This window comes from Gymnogyps californianus, chromosome 8 (genome assembly GCF_018139145.2).
Source record: "Gymnogyps californianus isolate 813 chromosome 8, ASM1813914v2, whole genome shotgun sequence".
NCBI lineage: Eukaryota > Metazoa > Chordata > Aves > Accipitriformes > Cathartidae > Gymnogyps > Gymnogyps californianus.
The window spans coordinates 26,098,452-26,108,445 of NC_059478.1; the positions used below are offsets into that span (position 1 = coordinate 26,098,452).

Sequence of the window (9,994 nt, forward strand, 5' to 3'; positions counted from 1 at the left end):
AAATATTTCATTTTCAAGATGTCAGAAACTTTTGGCTCCTGTAGATTTTTATTTCTCCCCAGCAGGAGGCGGAAAGTGATGAATTCAGCACAAATTTGCAACATTCAGTAACTTCCATCTGCAAATCCGAAGCCAGGTTCATCTCTGGCACATTGCAGTGTGTCCATCCATCCACCACTCTCAAGGTGACTGGGCGCCGGACAGACAGCTGGACAGATGCTGCCAGCCCAAAACACACATGTGAAAGCCCTTTGCAAGGAGCTCACCCAGCTGGGGCTACCCTGAAATCGCGTCAGTCCTGGGCTGGGCTCGTCTCCATGGCTGGCCCTGCTCAGGGCTTGTACCCGATGCTTTACCAGGAGGGAAACTGAGGGACGGGGCGGGGGACGTCCCCTGTGCTCAGCTGAGTCCCTGTGGATGGCATTAAGCCAAGCGAGCCCAGCTCAGCACCTACCTGGCCTCCTGGCTGGCAGATTGCTTGGACTCGTTAGCGTTTGCTAATTCACGCAGGGGGCTGAGCAGGCTCCAGCAAGCCCCGCTGGCAGGAGGGCTGCCAGGGTGCCCAGTGCCCCGCTGGGTGTGAGATGCCAGTTTAGGTTCCCCCCCACCTATTCCCAAGCAGATGCTTTGTCAGCATCGCAGGCTAGTTTGCCTGTAGAGAGGAATGGATGGCTGCTCCGACATGCCTCCTCGGAGCACCCGGCAGCTGCCTGCACTGCCTCGCTGGAGCCCTGGGTAGGAGGGTCCCGATGCAGGGGAGGCCGTGCCCGCAGTGAGCCTGGCCATTAACCGGAGGATGCCAAGGCCCAGGATCGTCAGCAGGCTGGAAATTCAGCACTTGAACGCTCAAAATGCGAACACGAGCTGGAAGAGGCATGAAGCTGGGAGTAGAGCTTGCAGCTTTTCCTTGAAGAAAAGCCCAGGGAGAGGTGCTTGGTGCAGACACCATGGCTACATCCTGACACCAATGTGTACCTGGCTCCCACACTCCCCCAGGCATGGGCTAGCGGCCGGGCTGGGGACAGAGGACCTCGGGGGTGACCGCTTATGGCCACTTTCCTGCTCTCAGCCTCCTAGGGCCAGGTCGCTGGGGAGGAGCCGTGCTACCCACGCCCCGGTGAGAGGCATCCCTGTGCTCTGGGGAACGGGATGCTCGAGGTCCAGCTGGGCTGCGTGCGGGGATGGGGACAGCAGGGAGGTGGTGGGGCCCTGCCAGGTGGGAGGGATGCGGCAATGTCACCAGGCTCGTCCTGCTGTGGTCAGGCCAGGCCTTCCTGGAGAGCCAGAAAATCCAGCCCTGGCTCCCTAATGGGGCTCAGATGGGTGACGCTGGGGAGCGGCCAAACCCCAGGCTGCGGCGCCAGGCGCTGGGAAGGCGAGTGGAGCAGCCCGTAGCTTGTCCTTTGGTTTTCCCCGTGGCTGGGAACAACTGGGAATGAGAGCGAGTATTTACATATTTGCCAAAAATTATTTTCGGGGTGGGGGGATTGCGTGCAGCGAATAGGGTCAGGCTGGGATGGGGCAACTTTTGGGAGAGGGGCAATATGATGGGGGTCTTCCTTTGCATTTAGGGGGCAGTGGTCCCCCTTCGGGAGACGGATGAAGGCTTAGCCCCTCACTCGGAGCGGCTTTGTGGCAGCAGTGGATGGGGAGCTGCTGTAGGGAAGGGCTGAGGCTGCAGGCAGCGAGGGGTAAAGGGTTAAACCCCCTGGCTCCAGCACAGGTTGCATTAATACCCAGGGTGTCTGGGAGGGTTGAAGGCTTCCCCCAAATACCACTGGGCTTTGGCTGGAGCCCAGCGGGGCTGACTTCATCCTCCTGAAATGTATCATTATGGCCAGGCAGGGAATTTGCTCTGGGGTTTCGAGGGAGCCGGGTGCACGGCAAAGTGTGCTGAGCACCCAGAGCCTGCGTTTGCTGCCTGCTGTTGCAGGACGAGAGCTCCCTGGCCTCCTGCGTCGCTCCTCGGTTTGATGACAAGCTGAAGGGACACACTGTGGGTGCTGAGGAGGGGACCAACACGAGCCGCTGCCACAAAGGCATGCTGGATGGGCAAGGACCACCCCCACGGTCAGGCTTGGGGACGCAGCATCCCCCTGTGTGCTGTTTGGCCCTCTGTTGCAACCCCACTCTGTGGGAAACCAGCCCCGTTTCAAAGCATCTTTCCATAAAAAATCACTTTTGGCAGCCCTCAGGCAGTGGCAGGTCTCCGCTGACCTGCTCCAGCACTGGCATCTGTTATGGCTGTCACTGTCCTCTCCTGCCGTCACCCTGCTGTGTCCCCGCCAGCGAAAATCTGCCTCCCTGTGCAACAGTTAGGGACGGCCCGTACAGCTTTGGCTTTTCCTTTGCAAACCAGCTCGCACGGCTGTTCCCCCGTGCCCTCCTCTGCCTGCTTCTGTTTTGGCCCAGGAGGTTGGAGATGTGGGTTTTAGAGAGATGCCTGCTCGAGTGGTCCCGAGCGGCAGGGCCAGCAGCGCACCCACAGCATCAGCCTGGGAAGATGGGGTGACTCAACTATGGTCGTGCTGGGAGTGGGTGGCAGAGGGGGCTGTGACCCACGGGGCTGTCCATCGCCAGAAAATCCCAAGCACAGTGCCCAGCACCGCTGCCGAGCACCTGTGAAGGAGGGCAGCGGGGTGGTACCCCCACCATGGCTGCAGCATCCGCCATGGGGTGAAGCCCCCTGGGGACAGATACCCTTGCCCCCCAAAGACCCCATCCTGGGGGTCCCAGCCTCCTGCTCCATGGGGCTCTGTCGGGCGGGGACTCAGTGGGGACACAGGCAGGGGCACGCGTGTGGGCCCCGCGAGGGCTGTCAGATCACAGCAGCAGTGGGACGGGGACATCACATCCCCCAGCCCACGCCCAGAGGCCGCGGCGATGGGCGCGGGCAGCAGCCGGCCGGGCTACCCAGGTCTCCCGGGGCGGGCGGCTCCGGCGGCAGAGGGCAGCAAGTCACCAGGCACCCAGCGACACGCGTGGCTTCGCCATCCCCAGGGGGTGGCCCCGGTGGGGGCCGGGCCGGGCGGGGGCGGGGGGCTCCAGCGGCGGAGGCGGCCCCGGGACCGCGCCCGCTTAAAGGGCGGCGGCGGCAGGGCGGGGGCGGCAGTGCGGTCGGGGCGGGCTGCGTCGGGGCTTTGGGAGCTGCTCTCCACTCAGGTAGGCTGGGCTCGGCCTTTCGGGGAGTGGACCCCGTGGGTTTCCCCTCCCCCTCTGCCCGTGGGGAGCCCCCAGGCTCCCCTGGAGGGGGACTAAGCCCTGCTCGCAGGAGGGCAGCGGCTGTTGCCGGGGTGGGGGCTCCCCCTGATAACCTCTCTGCTCTCCCCAGGTGCAAAGATGGGGTGCTTTACCTTTATCAAGGTCATGATGATCCTCTTCAACCTGGCCATATTCGTAAGTGTACCCCAGCTGATGTCTCTGCCCGGGGTGCCCGAGCCTGGCAGCCCCCCTGGCTGCCGTGGGAAACTGGGATGAGGGGCTGGGGTCTGCGGGAGTGGCTCCTGGGGAGCACCCTAAGCCAGGCATGGGGTGGGTGAAGCCTGCCTGTGTGGGCTTTCCTGCCCCTCCATGTCCCTTTCTGTGGAAGATGGAGCAGGGGATGTGGGCAGTTGGGTGTAGGTGGGACTTGTGCTGCTGGGACCCCAGTGGGGTGTGAGATCTGGTCTCTGGCCCCAAGCTGAGGACTAAAGCCCTGGGCTTGCAGGCGTCTGTCGCTGCAGTGGCATGCCCAGCTCTGACCAAAGCTCTGGGGACCGTGGCTGTTGCATCAGCCACCCATGTCCCTCCCTGTTCTGAAGCTCTGGCAAGGGGTGCTGTGTGCCCCAGAGCAGGGGCGTTTGCTGGGTCCCTGCCTGGGGGGCTATGTCTCTGTAGGGGAGCCGCCCACGTGCGTGACAGCGACCTGCGGTGTTGGGGGTCTTGGATGTCGGGGGTTTTCAGAGCACACACAGCCTCTGCTCCCACCCAGGGCAAAGCATAGTGGAGCTCCTGAGGGCTACCCTGGCTCTGCAGGAGCAATGGAGCCACCTGGAAGGGGGTGCGGTGGGATACAGCCTTGGGAAGAGGGGGTGCAGAGGCTCCAAGCTTGCCCTGATGAAACACTCCCTCCTTAAAGCTCCTGCTGGGACTTGGGGCTGGTGGGGAAGGTTGAGCGGGTGGAGGGCAGGGCTGGGGCAGGCTGGAGGCAGCCCTGAGCTGACCTTGCCAGGAGCGTGTGAGCGTCTGGGGCTGGGGGCTGCTCAGCTGCTCCCCTGCGTGAGTGGGAAGCTTCCCCAGATGGAGGAACTTGTGGCAGCGTGATGGTGGCCAGTGTCTGAGCTGGCCATGTGGGCCCCTCTGGGGTCATGGGGTGGCTGGTGGCACTGCTGGCTTGACTGCCCTGCGTGGGGGTTTCTGCCCTGCTGCTGGCACCGAGACCCCTTGGGCTGGGGAAGGGGGCAGCTGCGATGCCACAGCCGGGGATGTGCTGGTGGTGGGGTGTGTTTTGGGATAGTGACCCATCCGGCTGCTCCAAGTGTGCGGTGGGAACGCCCTGAGCTGCCCTCAGTGGCCACAAAGTCTTGCTTTGTTACGGTGAAAACTTGCAGAGGGGAGAAATACCTGTGCCAGGACCTTCCCCAAATCCCAGCTCTCTGCCTGCCTGGGAGCTGACATTGTCTTTCTCCTCCCAGCTCGGTGGTGGGACCCTCCTGGGAGTTGGCATCTGGATCACAATGGATGGACAGTCGTTCCTGGATATATTTGGGGCGCTCTCCTCTAGCGTCCTGCAGGTTATGAATGTGAGCTACTTCCTCATCGTCATTGGTGCCATCCTGCTGGTGATCGGCTTCCTCGGGTGCTGTGGTGCCCAGAAGGAGAGCAAGTGTCTCCTGATGATGGTATGGACCTGACTTATCTCCTTATCAAGCCTCATTTGAGCTGGGTCTCTGGTGGGGGAGATCTGAGGGACAGATTTCTCTGTGGAGATGTGCTCCTTGGATGTTCCCATGTGGTGGAAGGCTGGGTGGACCTTGGAAGGGCAGTGCTGGACCCAAAATCTGCCCTGGGCAGGGGTGAAAGGATGTAGAAGCTGGTGCTGAGCAGAGGTCTCTCTTGGAGCATGTCTGGAGAGGTCAGCCCCATGCAGACAGAGGGCTGGAGGACCCTAAAGTTGTGCTGCTTCTGCCCTGGAGCAGAGCTGAAGGCAATGAGATAGGGCTTGAGCCCTGAGGTAGGGTCCTGCAGCCCTTGGGAAGCAGATGGGTTCCTGGGGGCCCTGTGGACTCTGGCTGTTGCTTTGACCTCCCTCCCCTTGCTGTGTCCTAGTTCTTCTCGGTCGTGCTGATCATCTTCATTGCTGAAATTGCTGCTGCCGTGGTGGCTCTCGTCTACACAGGTCTTGTGAGTGGCGTATCTGAGTCTCGGGTTGGGCTAGTCTGGGACCTGTCCTACCCTTTGGGAAAACAGAAGACACTGGTGCTGCCAGTGCTGCCCGTGGATGGGGAAGCTGGGAGGTGGGTCCTGCTGCAGGAGGAAGGGATGCTGGTCCCTGCCGGCACCAGCTACGTAGGCAGGCTGGAGCGGCCTGGCCGGGATGAGGACAGGGAATAGGTGGTGGGAATAGGGATTCCCATTGCCCTAAAGAAATGAGGGTTATGGTACAAGTGTTGCCCGCTTCTTTCTTTCAAACCCCTTAGTCCAGTACCAGCCTAGGCTTGACACCTCTCCACCTCAGATAGTAGGAGCAACACGGGAGAGGAAGTCCCTAATGCTTCGTGCTGAGCAAACTCAACCCCTTATTAGGCACCTGAGAAGACACCTGGGGAGAAAGGTGACTGCCTCATTAGGCACTGGAGAAGTCAACTGCAGGGCAAACATCATTCCTGGCTCCATCAGTTAGGCTGTTTATCAGATGATTCACTGGCCATAAATGGCCTTGGTGCCATAAAGCACCAGTTAGTGGGGAAAGGGACAAGCTGTCCTTGGGCCAAAGGGATGCGGTGTGACGTGCTCCTGGCCATGCTGGGTCTGGTTGGTCCCCTCCCCATGGGCTGAGACCAGTATGGGGGCTCTTGGCTCTGTGGTGCTCACCAGGACCTTCTCTGATGGTGTTTCTCTGCCTCTTCTTCCAGGCAGAGACGCTGCTGACAGCCGTGGTGACTCCTCTCCTGAAGGAGAAGTACGGGACGGATAAGAGTTTCACGGAGATCTGGAATGTCACCATGACGAAGGTGCGCTGAGCCCTGGGGCCCCCACTTGTGGGTCAGGATGCTCCCAGCACAGGCTTGGTGGTGCACACCTGGATGGGCCAGCAGGATGGGAATGGGGGCACCATTGCAATCCTGGACGTGCTGAGCTGTCACCACCCCATCAGCTTCCCAGGTGCCTGGGACCTACCCACTTGGGATCTAGCGGTCCCATGGCTGGGGTGAGAGCTGTACATGCTGGAGTGTGGGGCAAAATCCTGGTCCCAAGAAGGTCCTTGAGCACGCCTCCAGAGCTGGGTTGAGCTGGGTTGAGCTGGGTGACCCCCTCCATGGGGCAGGAGGAGGGAGACCTGCAGGATGCCCTCCCCATCCCTTCCTCTCTCTCCCTCTTAGGTCCATTGCTGTGGCCTGAATAACTACACAGACTTCAGTGGCTCCCCGTGGCAGCAGGAACATGGAACCTACCCAGACCCCTGCTGTAAGGACCTGCAGCCCTGCAATAGCACGCTCGCCGCACAAAGCGATGTCCCGGTACGGATGTGCCAGCAGCTCTTGCCTTCTGGCAGAGCCTGGTTTGGGGTGTGCCCTGGCATGGGGAGGGAGACCTGTCCTGTAGCTCCAGCCCCAGCTCTGGACATGGCAGTCCCATGGGCTTTAAGTCCTGGGGGAAGCTGTGGTGGCCTTGGCTTCTCGCTGGTGGAGACAAGCAAAGCTGCTACCATTGCTCTGCTCCTAAAGGGAGCTTTGCAGCAGTGTGGCATGCCTGGAGCTGAGCATGAACCCAGGCACCACTCTGCCTTTTTGGGTGACTTCCCTGCCTCTTCCCCTCCTCCCCCCGCAATACTGTGCTTTGGCCTGAGAAGCGGCTGAGATGAGTTGCCCCCTGAAGCCCCCAGACCTTCTCCATGGCCGTGCAGCTCTAGGCTGGAGAACCATGCCTCTCTTCCCAGGGGTGTTGTGCCCCAGTGGTTGGGGGATCGCTACCCCTTGCTCGTCCTCACCTGCGTGGTTGCCTCCTGCAGGGTTGTTTTGGTCAGATCTTGGAAGAAATCAAGACTAATGCAGGTGTGGTGGGTGGTGTGGCAGCCGGCATCGCTGCCTTGGAGGTGAGTGCCTGAGCATCGCTGTGCTGCCTCTTCCTCCTTGTACCTGGAAGTGAGTGGTGGGGCTGGGACTGGCCTCGGTGGCCAAGGGGCTGCAGGTGGCTGATGCAGCCCCATGGACCACCATCTGCCCCAGGGTGGCTACTGAGCCTTATTCCCTGGGCACACCTGGCTCTTCTTCCTTGTGTGCACTGGGGATGGATGCTATGGGCTGTGACCCAAACCCGTGCTGGGGTGGGACACTTAGGGGGGCTGACTTGCCTCTCGCCATCCACAGATCGCAGCCATGGCGGTTTCCATGTACCTGTACTGCCAGCTGGATCAGAAATGACCCCACGAGGCAGGAAGATGATCTGCCCCCCCCACCATGCTGGGGTGCACCCATGGCATGCTGTGCTCTTGGGGGGACCCCATCGCTCCCTGGGCCTGATGCTGTCCTGTGCACTGTGATTTATAGCTGTGTTTTGATCTACTGAGCTGGGATCTGTAGAGTTTGTGTATATTTTTGTACTGATATGGCACACTGAGCCTGTACATAGAGATTTGGGGGGGGGGCTTTTTGAAGGGGGTGGAGGAGGAAGCTGCTTGGTCTGTTTGGGAGATAAAGCAGCACAGGGGCCGATCAGGGCTGCTGATCCGGCAGTGGCACAGCGATGTCTTGATTAAACCCTTGCAGGCATGTACTGTACCTCTCCCACGCTGTCCCCATGGTGTCCCTGTGTGGGGGCTGGCAGGGCAGGGGGCTGGCACTGGGGCTGGCCCGTGCCCTCCTGCATCACTCCATTGAACTGGGGCTGGTGGCCAGCCAAGGTGTTGTAGGTGGTAACTACACCCTCAAATGGGGATGTATCTACCCCTACACCCATTTTCTGCCAGCCCTGACCCTGTCACTGTGTTGTCCCCTAAAAGAGGTGCTGGCTGGTCTCTGTCCCTGCCCTGGCATGAAGACAGCCCTGTTGGTCCCTGGCCCTGCGGTGGCCGGAGCTGCCTCGTACCCCCTGTCATTTCATGGCCGAGCCCCTCTCCATGCTGTAAAGAAAAACAAATAAATTTTTCATCTTGGATACAAATTATTTCCTGGAGTTGATCTCAGTGCTGCCTTCAATAAATAGTCTCTGCCTGGGGGAGTGCAGCAGGGCGGGGGGCTGCCTTGCCTTCTGCCCCCCCTGCCATAAGCCCCATGCAGGCAGTACAGCCCTGCCTGCAGCCTGCCTGCCCCCCCTCTGCTGTGGCTCCTCACCTGCTCAGGTGCTTGGAAACAAGCAGCCCGGTGTTTGCACAACAGCCGGGGAGCGGCAGGGGCTACCATTAGCCTCGCAAACCTGCTCTGCCCTCTGCAACAGCCGCCGCTTGCTCAGCAACGCTGGTTTGCGGGCTGAGCAGCAGCTTGGCTTGAAAGGCAGGGCTGGCTCTGGGGGGGTTTGTACTGGTGCCCATGTCCCCATCAGCCCCAGGAACCCGAAATGGGGTGCTTGGGGTGGTGAGGGGGAGCGGGTCCTGCCAGCCCCATCTCTGAGCATCTCCATCCCCCAGCATTGTCCCACGCTGCCCATGTGATGCACCCACAATCCCCTCTATATGTGGGGATGGTGGGGGGTCATGGGTGGGCTGGGGGGGTTTCCAGCCACCCTCTTTCCCCAGCATTGCTCCCTCCCTGCCTTTGGCACCACCCCACCTTGAGCATCCACTTGCTGTGCCTCAGTTTCCCCATTTCAAAAGCAAGGTGAAGGTGGGTGGTTTGAGGGGTGGGTGTTGTCGAGGACTGCTTCACCCCATTTTTGACATGAGGCTCCCTACCTCCCCGGTTGTGGGGCAGGGTGCGAGGGCTGTGGGGCGGTGGCAGTGAAGGACAGGGCGATTAGCAGCAGGGCAGGAGGCCAGTGTGCAAACAGCCTCCCCGCACGCTGCCTCGCTCCGTGCCTGCCGTGGCACCCCCTTATCAGCTCCTGCACCGGGTACGGGGCTGCACTGGGGCACCACTGCAGTCCCTTGGGGTCCGGCATCTCCCTGGCACTGCCCAGCACCCAGCACGCCGGCGGGAGCAGCTGCGTGGCAGCGGGATGGGTGCGGGGACCCGCTCTGCACCCCGGGTGACTCAGCCCTGAGTATGTGGGTTCTGGCCCTGCCCCATGGCGAGGTGTGGAGGGAAGCTGCCAGAAAATGGCCTCCTCTTCCTCTTCCTCGCTGGACAGGTGAAGATCCTGGTTCCACCATAAACCGGTGACCTCATGGATGACGTCAGGGCTTTTATTCCTCTTTTCCCTCGCCAAGTACGCAGGAGCTGCCTGGAGCCTGGCGCTGCCCAGAGCCCTTCCCGGAGGTGTCGTGGTGCGCAGGAGCCCGTTGGCACCGAGCTGGGCACCGCTGAGCACACCTGCCCTGGCCGTGTCCCCTTTTGCTCCCTCTTTTTGGGGCTGCCTTGCGAAGCTGGCTCCTGGCAAACACCCTCTCGCCATCACCCCCATGGGGTGGAGCGGGCTTGGGGGCGATGCCCGGCCGGCCGGAGGCTCCCGGCTTCACACCTCTTCGCAGCTGTGGGGTTTCTCTGGGACAGGGCAGGCCGTCTCTGGCGCTGAGTTTTGGCAATAACCCTGCAACCACTGGCTTAGTTCCTCCCCTCTGCCTGCTGGAGAAACTCAAAGGACCAGTTTCTCCTCCTGGATGCGATTCCTCCTCATTGCCCTTCCCCGCTCTCGGCTCCCC

At 61.2% G+C, this 9,994-nt stretch overlaps 1 protein-coding gene across 1 annotated transcript; it reads left to right on the forward strand.

The window, feature by feature from the left end:
* Positions 1-3,130: 3,130 nt before the first annotated feature.
* Positions 3,131-7,837, forward strand: TSPAN1 (tetraspanin 1). The gene is made up of 8 exons (XM_050901224.1): positions 3,131-3,162; positions 3,332-3,396; positions 4,674-4,880; positions 5,308-5,382; positions 6,114-6,212; positions 6,582-6,719; positions 7,211-7,294; positions 7,569-7,837. Exons 2-8 carry the CDS (start codon positions 3,340-3,342, stop codon positions 7,620-7,622), a joined length of 714 nt encoding a protein of 237 aa, XP_050757181.1. The 5' UTR covers positions 3,131-3,162; positions 3,332-3,339; the 3' UTR covers positions 7,623-7,837.
* The last annotated feature ends 2,157 nt before the right edge of the window (positions 7,838-9,994 follow it).

Excerpts from the sequence above, each read along its gene's own strand:
- TSPAN1 (XM_050901224.1), top strand. The coding sequence starts at position 3,340 with ATGGGGTGCTTTACCTTTATCAAGGTCATGATGATCCTCTTCAACCTG. Across the intron at positions 6,213-6,581 it reads GGAATGTCACCATGACGAAG|GTCCATTGCTGTGGCCTGAA; the intron begins GTGCGCTGAGCC and ends TCTCCCTCTTAG. Across the intron at positions 7,295-7,568 it reads CCGGCATCGCTGCCTTGGAG|ATCGCAGCCATGGCGGTTTC; the intron begins GTGAGTGCCTGA and ends CGCCATCCACAG.